Source organism: Ambystoma mexicanum, chromosome 1p, assembly GCF_040938575.1.
Source record: "Ambystoma mexicanum isolate Mex_15411 chromosome 1p, UKY_AmexF1_1, whole genome shotgun sequence".
In the NCBI taxonomy this organism is placed as follows: Eukaryota; Metazoa; Chordata; class Amphibia; order Caudata; family Ambystomatidae; genus Ambystoma; species Ambystoma mexicanum.
Window position 1 is genome coordinate 1,127,803,245 of NC_090921.1, and position 23,814 is coordinate 1,127,827,058.

At 47.3% G+C, this 23,814-nt stretch overlaps 1 protein-coding gene across 1 annotated transcript in view; it reads right to left on the reverse strand.

Moving 5' to 3' along the window:
* Positions 1-23,814, reverse strand: part of SLC38A8 (solute carrier family 38 member 8) — a 279,534-nt gene that overhangs the window by 57,431 nt on the left and 198,289 nt on the right. The window contains exon 7 of the mRNA XM_069604781.1: positions 15,117-15,264. Coding sequence (XP_069460882.1) covers positions 15,117-15,264 — 148 coding nt within the window. The remainder of the gene's footprint in view (positions 1-15,116; positions 15,265-23,814) is intronic.

Below are 23,814 nucleotides of genomic sequence, written 5' to 3' on the forward strand. Positions count from 1 at the left end.
AAAGCTGCTGCTTCTTTCAAGGGCGTGCCCGCAGGGACTTCAATAGCATTCAGTAACTCTGGGCAGTTATTGCAACATTTAGGCTGCCCACATCTAGGCAGAGAATGTGTAGCTGCTGCTAAATCACCAACACAGCAAAGGATCATATTCTCTTCCAACTGTTAACTTACAGTTATAGTCTTCATCTGCGATGAAACAGCTACTAGCGAACTTTTAACAAAGTTGGTGTTCACTGCGCACTGCAAACTGCCAACTGCTTCACTTGTCGGTGCCTTTGTAGTGCAAAAATGGTTTTAGCTGGAGTCAGGGGGAGGAGGGGTGGAACCCGTCCGCTCACACAGCATCCCCAGAAGCAGTTAAAGGTGAACACACCTAAATTGCAGCATGTCGTAATACACGTTATAACAGTTCAGTTCAACTCAAACAGCAAAAAAGCACAGACTTTCAAGAAGCAGAGGTCCCACTGCCAACTGCTTCACTCGTCGCCCACTTCGCATCTTTGCATTTCTAGGAGTGAAATGTGACCGCATGGGCCTAGTAATATCAGTATAATTGTGCCCCGATGTCTGGCGGCCTCGGGGCTCGACTTATAATTATTTCTCCCCATAGGGGCTATATTCAGTGCATGGTTTGCATTTCTATCATGTGTAATAATGTATTATTGGTGTATATTGCATAGCTGCCAGGTGGCTCATCTCATGCACAGCAGAGCCAGTCATGGCTTTTAAGGTGGCATTACTGGGACTTGCAGGACCATACTTGCAATGGGAAAACAAAGTTACAAGTCCCAGCATGAAATGGGAAAGAACAGGACTGGCACAAGGTGTCACACAGGACATGCAACCACTTGGCAACTATGATATTGGGCCCTGATCATGAAAATATTTCATTATGTAGAGAACCCATGTAGTTTAGGAGTGGTTTTGGTCTTAGTGCATGTCTGAGAACAATAGCCAGCTGTGTTGCTACTATTTCCTATGTTTAACCCAAAGTACGTATTTTACCTAATGAAGATTGTGTGAGATTTAATAAGGTGCATATTTTTCAGCATACTTATTTTATTTATTTTAATTCTTGTTACGCGCCACATGCCCGTGGGCCTCAGCGCGCACAAAAAATTAAAACAAGACAAACAAAAACATAAAAAAACTGAGGCAGAGGAAGTGTGGAGCAGTCGCAAGACTACTCCATGTTAGAAAGGCGAGTCTTTATAGCTCTTAAAAAAAAGGGTAGTTTTGAACCTGGCATATTGGTACCTCCAAATTTAGCGATTTTGAATCTGGGGGAAGCAAGTACTGTAGCAGTAGAGGAACGAAGGTTCCTGCTGGTTGTCTTGACTTTGATGCGTTCTGGCAAATATACAGGACTGCTTAAGGACACACTTGTGTGTCATTGTTAACACTTTGTTATATTATGTGTTTTAACGGAAGCCAGTGTAGTTTCTTTCTGTAGGTGGGAATGTGAGTGTGGCACGATTTGTTAAAGATAGTGCGCACAGCATTATTCTGAGCCACCTACAAAGATTGTATGTTGGCAGTGGTGGTGCCGGACAGTAGGCTGTTACAATAATCGTATCTAGAATTTACCAATGCGGTGGACAGGAGTGCACAGTTTTCAGTTGTTATGAATGGGCAAATATAGTGTATTTGCTTATTAATCAGTCCACAGCTAGATCGAATGCTGGAGACATGGGGCTTCATGGATAGTTTGTCATCTAGAACGACGCCTAATGTTTTTACTTTCCTTTGGACCATGATGACATGGTCTGTGATAGTGAAGTTGGCATAGTCTGTGGCTAGCTTGTTTCGGGTGTTCTTAAAGGATACCATCATGAGCTCTGTTTCATTATTATTCAGGGCAAAGGAGTTGTAGGCCATCCAGTCTTGGATGGCTTTATAGATGTATTGATAGTTTCAACATCATTTTTATAGTGACCACTCAGCTGGATGACAACCAGAGTGTCGTCAGCGTAGTTTGTATATTGAACACCTAAATCATTTAGGAGATCTAGTAGTGGTCGTATATACACATTGAAAAGCAAAGGCGATAGGCATGAGCCCTGTGGAACACTGCAGGTTTGAGATGGGGATGGAAGGATTGTTACCCGCACAGACCCTTAACCATGCGAGGGTCCAAGGACGCTATCCATTTGGATGGCAATCTGGAGCAATTCGCGACCTCTCCAAGCCTTGTCACTAGCAAGCTATGATCAACAATATCAAAGGCTGTGGAGAGGTCGAGCAGCATCAACAATGCAGCTTGATTTTTATCTGCTATGCCAGCTAGTGTTGACTAAGTCGAGCATGGCAGTTTCTGTTCCGTGATGAGCCCTGTAGCCGGACTGTCGAGTGCCTAAGATGATGTGCTCTTCCAAGTGGGCCTGAAGTTGGATGTATGCAAGTTTGTCCAAAATCTTCAATGTGAAGGGTACATTAGTTATTGATCTGTAATTGTCTTTATTGGTGGGATCTAAATTCTCTTTTTTCAACAATGGGATTATCCAGGCGGATTTGAGTTCAAACGGTACCGTGCCTTAGTAATCCAGGGGACCAGTAGATCTGTCAATTCCTTGAAAATATTGGTGGGGAAGTCGTCTCGGGGGAAAGAGTTGGCTTTTCAATCTTGTATCACTTGGAGCACGTCCTTTTCCGAATAACGAGAGAAGGGGAATTGTGATATATTACTCTGAGCATTGGTGGGATGCATTATAGTTTGTGGTAAGCGACAGGGCCACGTTGTTAAGGGATTTCTTAATTTTTTCATTATGGGAATTGATTTTAGACAGAAAGCCATCATGGATTTCTTGGCAGCGTTCTGAATCCTTTATGTTGTTAGATGGTGGAGGCTGGTCTTGAAATTCTGCCAGAATCTTGAACATCTCTCCAACATTAGATTGGGCGTTAATGATTCTTTTGTTATAGTATGTCGCTTTAGCATCAGTGATGAGTTTTTTTTAATTCTTGTATGGATTTTTTGTAGGCGGATAAAGTATTAGTGTTGTGGTTCTTCCTCCAAGTTCTTTCTAGGGCCGTTTTGGATTGTCTGGCGGTGACAATTTCTTCAGAGAACAAGGTATTTTTAGTGGCTTTCGATTTAATTACTTTCATCTTCAAAGGGGATAATTAATTCACAACTTGCTTGATAGCAAGAGTCAAACGATCAACTAGAGCAGAAGGGTTAGCGAAGTTGACTAAAGGCTGCAGTTTGGATGAAAGAGTTGAACTTAGGGGCAGTTATGTTTTTCAGGTTAAGTGTTAGTTTGCATAGGTGTGGGTAGGAGTTGGGTTCCGGTGGAGGACTGGGCAGGAGGATTTTCGCCTGGATAGGAGCATGATCTGACCAGATACATGGTGTTACTGTACATTGGGAAAAGTCTACGTTTTGCGATAGGAGCCAATCACGTGTAAGTCCACTTTTTGCATAGGAGTTTTAATCCATGGTTTTAGTCCCATTGAACTGATAGAGTCTAGTAGGCCGAGACCCGCTTTATCCAGTTGGTCATTAGCCCAATAGTTAAAGTCGCCCATGATGATAAGAGGGCTCTTAGTTTTACAGATGTGTGCCATTAGATCTATCAATTGTTCGTCGAAGAGGGGCATGTCCTTAGGGGGTCGATATATGGTGAGCACGTTGAGGGATGTATACGGGGAGGTTTTAATTTGTACCCACAAAGATTCACATCCATCAGGTGAAATATGTGGTAAAACGTGGCAATTAAGGCTGGACTTGCACATAAGTGCTACTCCGCCTCCTCTGCCTTGTAAACGATCTGCCCTGTAAAGGGTGTACTCATCAGGAGTTGAGTGTGGCGTTGGTGGGAATGTCAGGGTTAAACCAGGTTTCTGTTATGCCGAAAATGTCAGGGTTGTTTTCATTCACATGGTCTGTAATTTCTACTCCATGCTTATAGAGCGAATATTTAACAATGAAAATGACAAGACTAGCAATGGGGCAATGTTCGATACTTTGTCACTTTTTGCATGCATTGATTTATCTGGGCACATGCATTGATTTATCTGGGCACATGGTCGCAAATAGCTCAAGGGGTCGTGTGCTTATAGAATTGAAAATGTGAACTTACTGGTAGAGGGAGCCTGCCTCTAGGCTCTGTATTCTTAAGAATGCGGATTGCAACAAGTAAGGGGCCAGCCTGTGAAGCACGAGGCGGCGAGCTGCGGCAATGACTGGCGAAGACCGGCACAGCGCTGAAGCGCCTGGACTTCCTATTTGGAAACTGGTGGTTATGGGTAATGTAGTTCTGAGGACTACAACACAGACACGTGAGTTCTTGCTCTGACAGACGCACAGAAGCTTTGGCAAAACGAATTAAGTGACAACAAAGTTTAAAATCCAAATTCAAATGCAAATTCCAGCAAATACAAAGAACTTCAACTTGCACAGCTGTCTGGCAAGTGAAGATATGAGCCTAATGTTACAAACCTAGAATTACTGATTACCTGCAAAGAAAGCAGAGTAGAGGGAAGGTGACTACTTTTGTAGTCACCGCGGCGTGACCGGCACGTCCCAGAACCGCCGGCGCTGAAGGGCCTGGACTTCCTATTTGGAAGCTGGTGGCGTCCATGTAGCATCATCTTTCGTGGTAATTGCAGATTAATGGCACTTCCCTAGCAGTGGTCAGTATTCCCTGCCACTGGGGAGACAGAGAATACTGACCCCATTGTCTTTGGAAGGAGAAATTAAAAAATCCTGGTGAGCCAGGGCGGATGTACCCTTCGATCCGCAGAAGGGAGGAGGGCACATGCAAAGCTGAGGGCTGTGGCCAGTCCATGGAGTTGAGTCTGGACTGCATTGCTACTGTGATCTCCAGGGATCCAGGCCCAGTGACACCATCAAGTTTGAGAGGTGGGTCGGGTGGGGGCTTCCAGCAGCCAACAGTAAAGTGAGGCAGGGGAAGAGATGAGGGAGGCAGAGAGAACGAGCTGATAAATAAGAAGGGAGAGAAAACTGCGGCTCCCGGACCCTCCATCTCTGGGGCTCTTGCTACTGCTCCAGAGATCAGGTTTTCCTCACAGCAGTTACGCACTGCATGGGCAGGCTGAAGAAGCCGTTAGCACACCACATATTTGGGCGTGGCAGCCTGATATTTCAGCCTGCAGTATTGCTCTTTAAAACGGCATTTCATCTCTAAACCAATCATCATAGAACGTGGACTAACCTTTGAGATAGAAATCCAGAATGTATTCAGCAGTTTGGCTGAATTCTGACCTCTAAGCTGAAGTTCGAAACATGCCATCATCTTAAGTTCTTTGGCAGTGGCAGTTAGTCAAAATGGGTAATGCAGCGCCAACCCACAGCCATCCATTATGGATGTGTCAAAGCCAGCCGAGTAAAACCTGAGTGGTGCCTCAGCTGTAGCACGCAGCTGAAGGATCGCTCCTGGGCCAGCTTGGGTGGGCTACCTTGGCTACACAAGCAGAAGCGGGGCACTTTGCTCACCAACCTTACATGGCCCATCGACCATGCTGAGGTACTTTAAACCTTCAAATGTGTAGGGGACGCTCTTGCGTCTCCTTGCAGGTTAAAAGAGCTTGGGCATTTAACTGCTACCGACCCACAAACATGCCGGGAAGCAGGACAGGGCAGTGCCTCCACAGTACAATACCACCCCTGGGGGTGGTGTACTATGGGAGTAGTACATTGGTAGAGAAGCCCCCTAAGTAATTGGGGACAAATATGCTCAGGGAACGCTGTATTTATCCACCTTGAGAACCCAACACCAAAAACCAATCCCCCCCACCACCCTCTTAGGGAGAACTAAACTAAAGTATTCCGCTTCCAAGGGAAAAACTAGTACTGGGATGATCTAGTTTATTCCGAGATGTACATTTCGGAATGGAAGCAACAGGAGTTTAAAAAGGAACTCCGCTGTCAAACGGCTAAGGGAGACACCGCTAAGGGAGACACCGCTAAGGGAGACACCGCTAAGGGAGACACCGCTAAGGGAGACACCGCTAAGGGAGACACCGCTAAGGGAGACGTGCCCGAGGGGAACAAGATCCAAGAGAACAGGTCTCCGAGAGAAGCAACAGCGGGTTGCCGGCATCAAGCTAGCAGAGGGAAGCCAAACGGGAAGCCACAGAGTGAGGTAAAGGAAAAGCTGACAAAGGTCCATGTTCGAAGGACCGAGCACGTAGGTGCCAGTATTTACCTCAAGGCTGCCCAGACTCTGGTGAACCACTTGCAGCGCAGGACATGCAGCCAGGAAGGGAGCGATGCTGCCCAAAGCACTACAGAACCCGCCTCTCTCTGAGAAGCTGTTGAAACCTCAGCAAGCAACAAAAAGGACCTGGTAAATGCCAGTACAGTTCAAGAAGAGAACAGGTACGTGGGTTTTTAACCAGACATTGTTAGAGGTCCGGGGAAGTTTGAGAATAATCCAAAGAAAGAAGAGGGACTGGGACCCGTAAACAGAATCAAAAACAGTGGGACACTTGGCAGGAGAGTGAACCGAGGGGGAGTAATGCCACTGTGCGAGTCTGGGACCCGCACCCAAGAGAGCCTCTGGGACCCGAAAGAGAAGCAAAACCAGTTGCTCACTTGGCAGGAGAGTAAACCAAGAGGGAGTAATGTCATTTGGACCCACACCCATATCAGACATGAGTGTCTGGGACCCTGTGAAAGACATTTATTGAGAATTACACAGTTTGGCAAGAGAAGACGCCAACTATCTTTTTGAGTCGAACACTAACCTGCATAGAAGATTGGAAACCAGGGAGACCCTGGGAATAATGAAGTTAAATCTAAACTTGGCTGAGAGGCACCCGGAGTCAAAGGGATATAAAGACTGGAAATATAGAGACTTTACCTTATTTGTGATTCAGCCTCTTGATGGAAGAATAAGTCTAGGGGAAAGGAACGCTACCCCAGTCTTGGAACTTTGTGGGTTTTTTTAACATTTCATTGTATCCCCTCAATACCAGCTAATCTGGGAGATTTTCCATTTATTGAGATCAAGAACATTGTTTTATTTAGTAAAGAATACCCTTGCACAGTTATCTTAGAATGCAAGTTGGGGACAGAAGTAGGTTTTTGACACGACGGTGACAGACCGTTTTCAGACTTCCTGACATTTTCATTAGTTTGCATTGAGGCAGGGAAACCCCTTCTGTGTTTAGGGACACAGGGGTATTCCCTACTTTTTTTGTGTTAATAAATGTATTTGCCCCAATACATGCCGCCCCCGTGTCCGACTCATATGTCTGCACCCTTACAGTGGGTACACGTTCAGAGTGTGCAGACTGGGAGAGTGGAGCATGTGAATGAATCAGTGAATGAAGCTTATTGTACGAGTGAGTAGGTGACCGAATGTCTACCAGTGGTGAATATCGTGAGTGAATGTGCAAGTGAGTGAATGAATGCAGGAGAACGATTTGACATGGGTATGGATGCCCGGTGAGTGCAGCTGGCAGTTAGTTGCACAATACTGGCACATATTGACACAGCCAGAATGGACATGTTTACTTACCGTGGCATAGCATTTTAGTGACATTATGGGCAAATCAAACTTGAACATTCTTAAGTAAGAGTGGAACGCTGTGGTTTTATTGTTGCAGGAAACTAGTATGGGCATCTTAACCTACAGTGGCCCAGCATGTTAAGTAGAATTTTGGGCAAAGCTAACAAATTCTTACGAGTGGACACTGACCTATATAGGTGCAGACCTTATGGACAGATCATATAGTATCATTAATGGTATTATGGACAAAATAGGAGTATTTTCTTGCATGTGGATACTGGAATATATTGGCACAGCCAACATGAAAATGTTTTGGAATACTGTTATATATTGTGGGCAAAAGTAGCATGGACCTCTGCTGCTCCTTTGCACAATTTGTGACGTGGCATCTACTGGATTTATTCGTGTGCTACCCTACAGAACAGATTATAAACTGTGGCTTTTTACCCAATTTTCACAAAGTGTATAGTAAAATCAATTTTACACCAGGATATTAGAGGAGGTCTCTGGGGCGGGAGAAGAGAAGTCGTCTGGGCCACCAATGATTGGTTGGAGTTCCATCACTGTGCAGTCGGGCACATGAATGGGAAAGGTATATGCCCCTCCAATTAAATTTGCCTGCCACAACTGGTCACTGGCTTTTCAAGTTTCACGGCTATTCTGTGGGAAATAGTTGTACCTCCTTAGATTTTCCTGACAGAAAAGTGTTGCTTGCCGGAGTGGTGTCCCCCTTTATTATTTGATATGGACAGCAAGCTCAAAAATGTTTTGACAAATTAAGCCATTAAAAGGCTTATATGTGAATATCTTAAACTCCTTTTTAGATGTTCGCCACAAAAGCAAAAAGTCTAACAAAAATGAATACAAAATTGTTACTCAATGGACTGCAACCCAGTCAGGTTTATCCGCATCACATTTTAGCTCTATGTGCCACAACAGAGGAGAATGTCCACTTGCATATCTGTCTGATCCAACCCCATCAGTGACTAACCGTAAGAGCAGCATCCACAGGTGCTTGTTTCTGCCCAATTTCATTTTGTGCCATCAGTGAGATGCATTGGTGCATTGGTCGGCAGGTACGAAAGCAGGTATGTATCACATGGCTGAATTATCCCCTTTGGAATTTAGTCATAAATAAAAGGCCCAAACAAAAAGGAAACATCGAGCCAAAAAAGGACCTGGGAATGAATTGGTCAATTACTGGTAAATGTGCTCAATAAGACATGTTCTGCTCATTGTTAGCATATGTATCATTAGTACCCGACTAGGGTCAACCAGAATGTAACAAGTATTCTGATTGGCTCTCGCCCAGTCTATACCTCGCAGAAAATCTCTCGAAGCTTTCGCTTCTTTCACGTCCCCGGCGGGGAGTTGTGGCGGACCCTCAACCAATGAGGAGGCTCAGAACCCGCTCCGAGCATCTGCAGGGCTGGAGGTTGCCATCCTCCCTTGCCAGGGATTCAGGTGAGTTTTCACCATGACCCCCCCCCCACCCCACCCCACACCCCCAACAATCCCCTCCCTGACTGCTCAACCCCACTTACCTTGTTTTTTCCTGAGCGGAGGCGCTGTGGACTCTGTCCCCAGCGCGTCCGCTCCCTATGGCTGCCATGGAAAGGGAAAACAACTGTTTTTCCCTTCCCCAGTGGTCATTTTTTTAACTTTTTTCTGTTCTGAAACGCTGCGTTTAGTACCCCGGGCTTGCGGGACAGGGTACTAACAGCAATAAACCCTGCGGGGCCATTAACGAGTCAGGTAATGCCCCAGGGCCTTCGTTAGGACCTCACTGTGATGCTGAAAGGGCATCGAAAGGGACAGGGCCTCCATATCCTTGTCCTTTACTTTTTTTTTAATTTTATTTTATTTTATATATTTATTTAGATTTTAACAATTGCAACCAGATTGTGAATACAAAGAAATGAATATAGTATACAGTGTTTTAACATTTTCCTCAATATTACCCTTCAACCATATTTACATAGTATTATGCACAAGATTCATCTAGTTCGCTCAACATTTAGACAAAAGGACAAGACAAAGGACAGAGAAAAACAAATAAAAATAAAAAAACCATTCAACTTGATTATGCATATCACTACCATATAAATCAATGAAAGATTTCCATAAAGACCAATAGCTTTCCTCTTTATCCTGTTTACGAAACATAACCAATTCAAATTCAGATAATACAATCACATCATTGATCCACTCTTCCACTATTGGTTTTTTCCTGGATTTCCACACTTTCAAGATCTGTTTTATTGCCATCACTAAAACCTTATCTATCCAGACCCCATATAAACGAGCCTTCAAGCATCACCCACTTTTCGCCAAACAAAACTTGAAACAGTTCTCTTGGGAATGAGATTGACAGAGTAATGTCTAATCTATTCAATACCTCTCGCCAAAAGGTCAACACTCTCAGACAATATCACAACATATGGACTAACGTCCCCCTACCACTCCCAAACCCCCAACAAATATCTTCAGTTATTAAATTCAAAGCTAACATCGGTACCGGCGTCCAGTATAACCTCCCCAAAACCTGATGTATAAGCCGCAATTTAAGATCCATCTTGCTGCAGTATCCAACCCTCCATACATATTTCCAGGCCTCGTCATCAATTACATAATCCAAGTCCAATTCCCACTTCTCTTTCAATCTTCCCCAAGACTCCATCACTGAAACACCTTCTCTCATCAGTTTCACATATATAGACACTTGACGCATCGATAAGCTAAACATGTTCCAACCCGCCGGTTCTTTCTCCAATGGCAGAGATACTTGAATCAACAACTTTTCTAGTTCCTTATATCTGTTCACTTCTCTTCCACCTAAATTAAACATTACTTGAAGCTCCTCAAAGGTCAGCAAACGCCCATCCTGCAGTAAATCATCCAGTGACAATATACCTTTTGAGACCCAGCTTCACCAGTATAGAAATTTGTTCTCCATTTGCAAAAACCCGGATTATACCAAATAGACGAGTTAAGATTCATAAAAACATTTTCATTGAAATTAAGTATCCACCATGACATTATGTCTTTAGTCACCTTAATAGTTGCCAATTTAGTAGACCCCTTAGGCAATCTCCACATTGAAAAAACATTCCCTAACCGAAACGGCAATAAAGCTTCCCTTTCTTTGGTTAACCAAATTGGTTCTACCTCCAATTCTTCATTTGCATAAAAGGCTGCTTTTTTCAAAATAAAACCTCTATAAAACCCCCCTTCTTTCATGTCTCGTAACAAAATATACCTCGGAATCTTAGGAGCCTTCCTATCACCCCAAAGAAAATCCTGAAAAACCTGATCAAGTTTTTTAATCAATGTCTTAGAAAAATGCAAGGGAATAGATTGCATAACATAAAATTGTATTAGTTTTTGCCCAAATCCCTAAATCCAATCTGGACTACCTCCTAATATCCCTCCTAAGGGTAGCCAACAATTTAGTTACATTAAATTGAACAATTTTCTGCATATCTTTGATCAGAAAAATCCCCAAATATCTCACATAAGCTTCAGACCATTTGCAATTCCATCCTACAAAATCCACTCTCCTGACTGCAGTAGAAAGTGGGAACACCTCAGTCTTATCCCAATTGATTTTGTAACCTGAATATTTACCCACTTTATCAAGCACCTCCTTAAGAACCACAGTACTCTTCTCAGGATTCGAGAGAACCATTACCATATCATCCGCATAAGACAGAACTCACTTCCTTTGTCCCAAAATACAACCCACTTATTCTCCATTTGTTCCGTATCAATGCAACCAAGGGTTCCAATGCAATGTTAAACAAAAAAGGTGATAAAGGACACCCCTGTCGTGTACCTCTACCAAGTGGAAAGGGTTTAGACATCATATTATTAACCCAAACACAGCCCAATGCCGAATTCTGAAGACAACAAATCACTCCTCTAAACCTATTTCCGAATCTCATTTTTTCCATAGTACAATCTAGAAAGTCCCAATATACTCTGTCAAACGCTTTCTCAGCATCCATAAAAACTAAGGCAGTATCAACATTTTTATTACTATGAAGGCTTATGTCAATCAATGTACGTATATTATCATAACCAGATCTACCATTCATAAACCCTACTTGAGAATCATGAATGACATTCCCAATGCAACCACTCAACCTATTAGCCAATATTAAAAAGTTTAACATCTACATTTAATAAAGAGATTGGCCTATAGTTCCTACCTCCGTGTCCTTGTCCTTTACTGTTTATCGTGTGTTCTGTCGTGTTTTCCGCGCAGGTGTTCGTGTGGGACTCCTGGCGATGCAGCCCTCTCTTGGTTTGGTGAACAGACCCATGGGATACCCTTATGGCACCCATGGGGAGGGGTACAACCCTGTGCCTCTAGTGTATGTTTTTGGGCACCTGTGTGTGGCCCACAGAGCAGGGTACAGGCTGGTGGCAGCTCTGTGCTGAAATGACGGGTGACCCGAGCGTCCTCCATTTTGGGATGCCCAGGCCCTGTCATTGGAATCTATAGATTCCCGATGGAGACAAAATGGCCCCCGTGGCCTCTTGCCTTCCATCACCTGTTACCTTGACCTTCCCGAAGTCCCGGGAAGCACCGACTCTGGCCCTTCCCCCTGACTGGCTTTGGGGTGGAAGTTCCATATATGGTAGTGTGGGGAAGTGCCGACCAGACTGGCTGGAGCCTTCTCAACGACCGTATGTTGTGGGTATGCCTGTGGGTGGGACCTGGGTGAATGGAGTGTGTGACAAATATGTATTCTATGTTGTGGGTGTCTAGTATCTGGTGTGTGTGATACGATGACTGAGACAGCCCTGCCCGAAACCGGTATGAATGCAGTATGGAGTGTTGAATGGCTCGGTACTTGTCCCGATACACAACTTGTTGCGAGTGTCTGGAGAGAAGTGAATGGCCTGAATGCACTATGTGTTTGATTGGCTGCCTGAATGCCCTTGGTCGCGATTGGATGCTTGAGTGTGACCCAGCGGAATGAATAGGAGATCAACAGTAAATCTGGGGACCTCTCACTGCTAGGAATCGTGTTCAGAAGCTGAAGTCCACTACGACAAGTAACTGGAGTAAGTGAAGCTTGATCTTGAAGCCCTGCTGGACGAGAAGAATTGCTGTTGCTCTCCTTCGCAATCTGAAAGCTGCTGTGCCTCAAGCACTGACCATGAGCGGACCTGGTAAGGCGCCCTCTTCCCGAGCTACGAGGGACCATCGTGCACAGCTGATCTTTGCCTTAACTCCCTGGTAGACAGACCTTTGACAGGCTGCCAACCCGATACAGGGATTGCTGCAGAACTCCAAGGAGGAGCGCCCGGACTGTTGTCCGCCACTGTCGACGACCGCCGTCACTGTGCTCCCGTTTTGCCTAAGAACTTACTTCGATCCAAGGACGCTCTCATCCGCATCATCGCCACTGGATCCTGGAGAAGGCCTGACTGTCGACGCGTCGAGGAGCATCCACCAGTGGGTTTCCCGCCACCTAAAGACCACATATGCCGACGACTCGACGCCCTTGCTGGGCCCCAGTTCCTCAACTCGTTGCGGTCCAGATCTATTGACATCGGGGTGCCCCGCACGCCTCTTCCTTGCAGGACGTTTACGCTTCCTCGTCAACGAGCACCGCTAGGAACGGTGAGGCCACTTCCCTGTCGTAGCTCGACCTGTTCTCCGTCGGACGTTCGACGATGCGAGACTCCTGCCTGAAAGGGAGGACACTCAAGAAGGGCCGTTGATTCCCTGACGAGGAACGCTACAATGCCCGGTACTTTGGGGTTGCAGAACTATTGGGAAGGTTGTTGAGGACAATATATGGACTGGGCTTGTATCTTTATACTACAGGTTGCCCAAGTGGGTGGGATCCCCACACAGAACTCTGTTTAACGGTAGTGACCAGTATTCTGCCGATCTTTCAACCATCTTGCTTTACTTCCTCTCTCTACTGCTGGTTTCCTCTTTACCAGATCTGTGTGTCATTCTGACCGTATGCACTTTAATGAGATCTGATAACCTTAGTGGTACCACTTTAGAACTGTATATATTTACCATAGTTGATTTCGGAGTACAAAGTGAGTTATCGTGATAGTGTACTTGACCTTGAATATTAATTATATAAAGACTGTTTTAACCGATACAGTGTGTGGACATTCCTTTGTCGGGGCTTGGGGACTACACTGTACTTAAGAAGCAGCCTGCATCACCTCCTGAGAAGCTACCTGACTCGGTAATGGCCCCGCGGCTCAGGGCTTATTGCTTAACTAGAGATGGCATGGAAAGGAAGGAAGGAAGGCTATTTTGTAATGAGGTTGAAATGTACACGAGGATCCGCACTAGAGTGGGTGCAAAACAAAGATTTGAGCGTTCAAAAGGTGTGGACTAGCAGTTCAACATTCAGGACCCAATTAAAAACAATCAAGTCATGCATTAATGAGATAAAGAACTCGAATATTACAGGTTAGGAGACAATGATCACCAAGTAGGCAAGCAATGTAGAGGTAGTCATATGGAATAACCACAAAATGACCAAACCAGTTGAAACGGCGGGTCGTCCGGTAATGCAGGTGCAGCAATTAAGAAGTAGGGCCACAGAATAACACATTTCCTTGTGCAATCAAAAAGGGGCGGTAACAATCGTCACAAATCAAAGTCCATAGAATATGCAACCCACTTTCCATCATATTTACAGGGACAGGCACAGTCACATTTCGCAGATAGAAGTGCATTTATAAAATGTAGGTTGAATTTATCTGGAACCATGGAGATGTTAAGACCAACATTCAAAATATATCAAAACAAAAGATTGTGTAAAGGATGAAATGAACATGGAGACCTTCAAACACCCAATGATGTACGCTGAAGCTTTAGACTAAAGTAGAAAACAAAATGTTTGGGGAATTTGTATATAGCCAATCTAGTCTGAATTTTGAGATCTTTTGGTTAAGATTAACATGGTAAAGTAATCTAATTGCGGTGGTACAATTTTACTTGCAATTTAAAGAAAAATTAGAAGGCCTTTTTAATCGAAGGATGCTTAGGGTAACAAAATTATTTATTTATTTGCATTTTTAAAGCGCTCACACTGCCCGGGGGCATTGAGACGCTGTTACGGGAATATGTCTTGGTTACGTATTTATAACGCGCTTAATACCCAGAGGTTTCTAAGCGTGGACCCGGGGATCAAACGTGTGTTGCTACTTGTCGTTTCGAAGGCGAGCACGTTGCCGCTGAGCTATCCTGCCAGGGTTATGCAGCGTTTCCTTGTATGAAAATAAGATTTTATAATTGGAATACATGAATTGGTAAGTAAGGTTACTTATATAATTGTAACAAGAAGATGAATACTACATTAAGTGTTGGGATGAAAATCAAACAAAATATTTCAGCTTTGGGTCTAGTTTGGACAACTCGCAGAGGCATAACCGGAAAAATGAAGTTTCTTGAACAGGGTCTCCAAAGTGGTGAAGGATTTGCACTTTAGAGCTTTACAATTACCAAAATATCTTGCTCTTCTCCACGATCGCCATTTCTCACTAAACCATTGAGTTTAGCAGAGGAGTTTGCAATTCAGAATTAAATTAAAGCGCTTTGAGAAGCATTAGTTTTTTATGCACCACGATTCACGTGCATTTCTTTAAATACCTGCCCAGTAGGAGAATGATTGGGTAAATGGTAATAATAGAAACACCAAATAGTAATCTTGCTATGATGATGACCACATCGTTTCCTGGATACGACATCAGAATATCCGCCGCAACGTTGTCCCCGAAGGTTAGAAAGCCATAGAGACCTAGAAAATCAAAGCAGACACATTAGATCCTCTCAGCCCTCCAGGGTAGTACTCCGTACGTTTACATTGCATGCATGTTTAGGGGGGGATTTTGTACTACCCAAAGAGTGTCATCTTGGCGATATTAAAACTTCAACAGGTTGAAACAGCAACTGGAGGCAAGGCAAAATACTTATTTGGCACAATAAAATGTAAAGAGCCAAGAACCAGGTATTTAACATCTTTCTGAAAATAAGTTTAGTCTTATCGCAAATATACACAGGTATGATATTCCAAGCTTCATCAGAACACAAAAAAATAACTTTTTGGTGGCATATTCTTTTTTTATTTAAAATTCTCAAGCAACTAGTACGCAGGACGGACCAGCAGAGTGGTCTTATTGAACATACAGCTGAATTGTGTGTCTACTGTCATGAGGTAGACAATCAAAAAAAGGGGCATAAGCACTTATTTGCAGCTGGTCTGTGAAGCATTACTCTGAACAGACTAGGACTGACTCCAATCGTGTCCCAACACCAATTCGATGTGGTCCTTTCTCATCTTCCCTTATCAATATTCCATGGAGAACAATGTTAGTGTAGCCTGACCCTCTGGGTTTGTGCCTTCATGTTTGCAACAGAAATTGTTCAAAGTAAAGAAAGTCTAAAACATTTATTTTTAAACGTTTTTTTAGCGTTCTCCAGATCTCTACTTGTGTCAATCTTCAAAGTTCTAAAATGTCTTGGCAGAGGGCTTCTAGCTTTCATCAACTTGGCCAGCTGTGGGAATGTCCTGGTCGTTTGGTTGTGGCAGGCGATGTGTTCATTAAGCTGGGATCAGGGTCAAATTTGAGTAAATGTCCCAATAAAGCCCAATGATTCTAGCAGAAGCCTGAACTCCGGGAGACTCGGATGGTTGTTCTCTTGACTTTATTCTACTGACTTGCCCCAGGTCCTGATCTTTTCCGCCACCAATTGCACTCTGCGCTCTCTTCCTAGACACCACACCATGTGCTTGTTTCTATGGAATCTTCCATGCTTTCCCCCCACTCTCCCATGCCCCCCTTTCATGTTGCTACTCGTTCACTTGGGCATTATAGATGCTACACCCTATCCTCCTTTCCTACACTCACAACCTATGGACATGCGTCTCTTTGTTGACTCCCATCTCCACCACCTCAGCTTCTCTGTATCGCTTCTGAGCTCTTCCCTCCAGTATTTTGCTCCACCATCACACTCTAGCCTCCATCCACCTCTGGGACCACCTAGCTCACCATTTTGTATCCTATACACAAACCAAGCATGCACAAAAAACACTGGGGTTCCTCGTGTCACTCAATCCTAGTCTCGGGGAACCCTTCTCCTGTGGTGAGTGGTGCCACACGAGAGACATGGTGGGGCAATCTGTGATGTACTGTAAACTGATTGCTCAGTGGGTGAACCCCTTAAAAAAAGGACAATGTGCATATCTGGTATTTCAGCATTGTTGCTACTGGCCCCATTTCTGCAGGCCATAAAATGGATCAGCTTCTCAGAGGGTCCTATATGGTGAAACCCTGACCATTGCATGTTCTGAATCACCAGTCCATCCTGCCCCAGGTCTAGCATCACACTGCTTGTGGAGGCATGGAGATCCACTGCTGAACCCAGGATTAAGCAGGGAGCTTTGCCGTACTATGCATGCAGGGCTATTGCGTTAATGCTCAGTATAAAGGGCTGCTGAGAAGGGCGTGAGTAGCTGTGCAGAGGAGCATTAGGAAATGGGGTCATAAGAGAAACCAGTTGCAACAGCATAGAGGTAATGGACCACAATGCGAAGAGCAAAGGATATATCTAGTTTCTGGGTACTTCAGACTCCTCTGGAGAGTACCCAGGAACTAGATACATCCAAGGACAACAGGAAGTGGCAACTGTTGGAGTGCACCTTGTCCTCAAAATGTCACCAATGAATCGCAGAGGTCTAAGACTTAGATCTAAGACGTGGATCCCAGAGTAGCCAAGCAGTGTCAAAAACAAAAAGATATGAAGCGCATATAGGAATAGACAGAGGAAGAAATTGGTCCCTGAAGATCTACATGACCAAAATACATTGGACAACACAAACATGCCTATGTCTAAAGAATAAATGCTTCAATTTTAAGATCACTTGAAAGAAATCTTTTGTACAAATTACAAACTTATTGAATGGTCTAAAACTGCTAATATATAAGAATTTAAAAGAAATATGTGAGATGTGGGGGCGCTGTTGAGCAGCCAAGGAAAATGGCTGCTTAGCTCGTGAGCTCCGTCGCAGTCCACCAGAATCCTTCTTGCATCGGCGCTGATCCGGACCGTTGGCTACAGCAATTGAGGCGATTTTGCTGCAGTAACCGCCCTTTGCACGCAACCAAAATCCTGGACTAAATCGGTGGCCGGGGACCGCGCGGCCGCCATTGGAGAGGGGCCTCCCCCGCGGCCTCGCTGCAGCTGATGTGACCGCCGGCTCTCGAGGCGGCCCGACACCCGTCTCCTGTGTGCCGCCGTCCGCGGCCGCCTGTGGCCTCCCCCGCTGCGGAGACTGTTCCCCGGAGCGCCTGTGGGCGGATCGCTGGCCTGTGCTGGGGCGACTGGAGCTGCGGCCGCCCGCTGCCGTGGTGCTGTGGCGGCCGGCCTGCCTGTGCGCTGCGGCCGGAGCCCCCCACCCCCCCCCATGCGGGCGCCACCTCCCAACCTGATTCCTGAGGCCTGTGCGGGCTGCACCGCTGACCGTATTTGCGGCCGCCTGTGTCCCCGGGCGGTCCGCCGGGGGAGCTGCCGGTGATGCCGCCGGGGGGGCGCTTGGGGGCGCTTCTGCCACCTCCCCGGGACCTCGAGGATCGCGCCGCCAGACGACCATCGCCTCCAGATCTCATCCGCTTCTATCCTCTGAGGACACAACGGGCTCGCCCACCTACGGGCTGGAAGGTGGGTGTCGAGTGATACGCTGGGGGCCCCCCCTCTGCTCCCTTGGGTGCGGACCCCATTCCCTCAGCTGCTCGCATCCTGACGGTGCGCCTACGTCGCCCGCTGTGGGGCTGTCCACACAGGAGCTGGGACCTCTACCCCCCCTATACCTCGCCTTGCCGCTGGAACTGGGCCCACTCCTACACCCTACCCACATCTCTCACTGCAGGTCACCGCTGCCGGGCTTCGGCGGCTGGCTGGTGGACCCCGCGGCGCCGCCGGAGGGCACAGTGCCCCACTTAACTGATTGCCGCCCGCTCAAGATTACGCCACCTTGCTACCACCAGAACCCGCCTCATTTGCCCGGTCGCCGCTCCACCAAGCTCTCTGATCCTACAACACCCATATTCTGCTGCTGCTGACCGGCTGTCACCCTCCACGTGTCGCCCCATCCTCAATTCGGCCGGGTGGACGGGTTCCCCTACCTTGGCCATGTCCAGCAGAGCACGGAGTGCTAATAAAGTGGGCGCCATGGACAAATTCGCCAAAGCGGCGCTTAGGGCGGACCCGGCGTCCTCCTCTGCCCCACTGGAAGATAGTGAGGCCCTCCCGGTCCCTCCACACCCGGATCTGTCTACCTTGATGGAGTCCATGGCGAAAAACTTTGCATCCTTCCATGAAAAGCTGGACGACATCAATGCTAGTGTAGCCTCCCTACGAGCTAAGGTTGACCAGCACGGGACCAGGATCACTGAAACGGAACAGAGGATAGGGGCTAGCGAGGATCATATTCATGCTCTCCAAAACACAGTCACTGAACTCGTCCACGACATGAAACAGGTCAAGGCCAAGAATGACGACTTAGAATCTAGATCTCGGCGGAACAACATTCGCATTGTGGGGGTCCCCGAGTCTGCACTGAAGGGTCGCATGGAGGTGGCGGTCGAGCAGCTCATCAGGGATCTCCTTGGCAATTCTGAGTTTTCACCATTCTTTACAGTCGAGAGAGCGCACCGCTCCCTGGCGCCCCGGCCTAGGCCAGGCGACTTCCCCAGCTCGATCATTGCAAAGCTACTGAGCTACAAAGACAGGGACCATATACTCCGACTGGCCAGAGAGAAGGGGGAGCTAAGGCTTGAATCACAAATCGTCAGGATCTTCCCGGACTTTTCGGTGGGAGTACAAATGGAGAGGCGCCGATTTGGCGGGGTGAAGAAGATGCTGAGAGAGAGGAAAATTGAATACTCTATGCTTTTCCCTGCTCGTATGAAATTCATCCACCGCAATAAAAGCTATTTCTTTACGGTCCCTGATGAAGCGGTTAAGTTTATCGAAGCACAGATCCCACTGCCAAATCCCCCGGAGGAGCCAATTGGTGAGGACTGAAGCTGGCATCCCTGTGCTCCTAGGTGAATCTCTTGTGTTCGGGGCTACCGGGGACTGCCCATCTGCGAGCTGTTGCTGGCCCTCCCTTGACTTTCCTCTGGGTGGCCTGCCTCGGCCCCATGACCTTATATCTAGCATCCCATCTCCTGTGGGAGATGTCTATCTGCATCTTGGGTCCCCGACCCCACGATCCGGGCCTGGAGGCTGTGAGCTGGGCCGCACTGTTATGCACTGTCCCTGTTGGCCCTAATTTCGTCCCTGCTATCTCGAGCAATATGGTTTATCCTCCTTCTTGTAACCCCCACTTTACTGGTCGGGAAATATTGTAAACTGTAACGATGCTTTATCATGCAATGATCGTACAAAGGTGGACTAGACGACAGCAGCAGCCCCCACTGCAGCTGCAATGCCGCTTATGGCGAGGGTTATGTTACCAAGCCCCTGTTGGGCTGTGTTTTTGGCGTTGCCGAGTTGGGGATGGCACGCAGGTTGTTTTGAGGGTGGGTGTCGAAGCACTGCTAGTCGTTACTGGGCGGTGAGGGTGGGGGGGGGGGGGGACAGTTGGGGTTTGCTTTATACAAAAAGGCAGGATGGTCTTGACGGGCGCGGCAGGGTGGTGGATCTGCTTCACTCTAGCGCTCCTGGTGGGTATTGAAATCAGATCCCGCCTTTGGGATGTCCCGTAACTCTTAGGTATGGCCACCAGAGTGCTGACCTGGAATGTTCGGGGTCTGACCAACTTCACCAAGTCTCGTAGGATAACGGCGTATGCACAGAGACATGGGATCAAAGTGCTCCTATTGCAGGAGACTCACGCTCAGAAACTCCTGTCATCAAATCTCGCACAGACCTGGGGCCCAAACAGATACTACACTCAGTACTCCACCCAGTCCAGGGGGGTACTTACCCTTATTCACAAGTCCGTTGGGTTCACACTTCACACATCCCACATCGACACAGAAGGTAGATATGTGATTCTGCACTGCACCCTGGCTAGTGATGAATGCCTGCTTGTGAACTCCTATGCCCCCAACATTGACTCCCCGGAGTATAGACACAATATCTGCCATTCTCATGAAATATATTGATGTCCCTATCATATGGGGCGGAGACATGAACCTTATAATTGATGCGACCTTGGACAGAACGACCACTGCTCGTAGACCCATGTCCCGTGCTGCTAAACGGCTTCAAACTTATATGGGCTCCCTAAACTTGCTCGACGCTTGGAGGACACTCCACCCCCAAGAGAGGGACTACACCTTTTACTCTACGGTACACGATAGCTCCTCGAGGATAGATCTATTCCTACTGTCGGGTGACTGTATGGGCAGGGTCTCGGATGTCAGGATCCTTCCGCGTACGCTCTCCGACCATTCCCCCGTGCTGCTACAGATCCAACTTGGTAGAGCCCCCGAAGCCCGCCCCGCATGGTGCTTCAAATCCGACGCCTTGTCAGATATAGTCTTTAGGGCTGAGATTCTGGCGGACATAGTCCTGTTTTTTGAAAACAACAACGCCTACGACACGCCCGAGGGGACCCGATGGGAGGCATTCAAAGTTTACATCAGGGGAATGTGCATCTCCAGGGAAGCAGGGGTCCTCAGGGCCATAAGGCAGGCGCTGAATAACTCCGAAACTAAGCTTAAAAACCTAGAAAGAGATTACGCCTCTAATCAAGCGCCTGCAACCCTAGCGAAGATTAGAACAGAGCTGGAACAATTTGAAGTACATGCCCTGAGTGAGGTGAGATACTATGCCCGCCCCGTTGCGGCCCGAAGGTATGGTGAAGGTGATAGGCCGGGCAGGACCCTGGCTAAACTGGTGCGATCAGAGGGAGGTAGGACCCGGATTGATAGTGTTATTGACGAGAAGGGCGTGAGGCACTGGTCGGACCAGGCTTTCCTCGACACTTTTACCGGCTTTTACGCCAACCTATACGGTCCCCAGCCAGAGCACTCAACCCGTGACCTCGATGACCTATTGGAGTCTATCCCTATGACCCTGATCTCCCAAAACACCAAAGAACTCCTTGACGCCCCGTTCTCCCTAGAGGAGATAGTTCGGGTGATCTCAGATCTTCCGAAGGGCAAGGCCCCTGACCCCGATGGGCTCACAGCTGAGTTCTACCAGGAGCATGTTGCCATACTAGCGCCCATACTGCACGGGGTCTGGATGGAATCACTCCGTTCACTCACCATCCCTCCCTCCCTCTCTAAGAGAAGCATTGATCACTGTCCTCCCCAAGCCTGGGAAACCCCCAGACGAAAGTAGTTCCTATAGACCTCTGTCGCTTATCAACACCGACACGAAGATTTTTGCCAAAGTAATTGCCAACAGGTTTCTCCCGTCCATGCCCTACTTGGTCCATGCCGACCAAAGTGGATTCGTCCCTGGTCGCTCTACGGCACTCAACATCCGGCGCCTCTTTAATGTCCTGTCTAGAAATTGATCCAAATGCCGACGCAGTGGCAGTCACATTAGATGCCCAAAAGGCGTTTGACATGGTCTCATGGCAATACCTATGGGCTGTGCTGGAGAAAATGGGGATAGGCCCGAACATGATCTCCTATATAAAGCTGTTATACACAAGACCATCGGCTAGGGTCCTAATCAACTCCGTCCCCTCCTCCCCCTTCGAATTACACAGAGGTACGCGCCAGGGCTGCCCGTTCTCCCCCATCCTCTTTGCGCTGTCCATTGAACCCATGGCCGATCACGTTAGGAACCGACATACTCGTAAGGGCGTACGCTTGCAGGATTCACCAGAAATCATCTCATTATATGCGGATGATGTACTCCTTTACGTCAGACAGCCCTCCACATACCTGGACCCTATCATTCGCGACATAACAAAAATAGGAACGTTCTCGGGCTTTACCATAAATTACTCCAAATCCGAAATCTTCCCCCTAACTAAAACAACTCAGCAACCGTCCTGTGAGTTCCCCCTGCGCTGGTCCCCGGGCGGAATTAAATACCTCGGAGTGCAAGTGTCACTAGCTAAAGCCTCCCTGTTGGCAGACAACTACGCAGCCACGGCTCAGCTCATCGACTCCAAGATGCTTAAGTGGCGCAACCTACCTCTGTCCCTGGCGGGCAGACTCTCCCTAATTAAAATGATCGCGGTACATATTCGCCAACGTGCCAGTGTGGCCAGGCAAGCAGTACTTCAAGAGCCTTCATACGGCGTTTGCTCAATTTCTATGGCATTCCGGAGCAGTCCGCAAGAAGTGGCTACATATGGCCCTGCCTTACGAAAGAGGGGGCTTCACTGCCCCCGATCTGACTCTACTGGAACGCCGCACAGGCCCAACACGCCACCCACTGGTACACACACCCAAATCCGCCCCCACATGTCAAATTAGAGAAAATGGCTGGCGACGGCACCCACGTCATGACTTTGCTACTACACTATACATACTGTGCTGATGCCCCATCGGACCCAGTGGCCGCCACGATTAGGGCATGGAATGATATTCTCTCTTCCACTCGCGAGAAGCGTCCATATTTCAAGTGGCTCCCCCTATGGCAATTTCCTGGCCTTCCACCTACACATGATCGACTTCTCTCCCAGCGGTGGGAGGGCCTGGGATATCGGGCCCTAACGGATCTTTACCGGGATGGCACATTTATCACCCCCCAAACATGGCGCTCAGGACACCCCAGCTCAGCGCTCGACTTGTTGCAATACTACAGGCTGAGAGCAGCGGTACGGACAATGTGGCCCTCCTTCCCAGATGAGCCTCCAGACTCCCCTGAACTCCAGTACATAGCTAACTCCTCCGGCTGTAGGGGTATAATATCCTCCCTGTATAAAATGCAGCTGGACAAACTTGGGAATATGTCCCCCAGACTCACGTCAAGCATGGGCGGAGGAACTGGACACGGAGATCACTGACGCAATGTGGAGCAAAATGTGTGCACATACGCGCAAAGTCTCACTCAATGCCAGGTTCCGCTGCATGCAATACAAACTTCTCAATAGGCTTTATTACACGCCGCACAGAGTGGCAAAATTCACACCCAACTCGACACACACATGCCCGAAATGTAAATTGACTGAGGCAGACCATGGTCATATGTTCTGGTCCTGTGCTGTGCTGAAAACGTTTTGGGTGGAGATTACAGAAGCGCTCTCGGAGAGAATAGGCTCCCCAATCGAGATGAGCCCACTAGCCTTGCTATTTGGTATTTGGGCCGGGGAGGATGAAAGGAAAATGTCAAGATTCTTAAATGTGGGTGCTATTGTTGCCAAAAAATG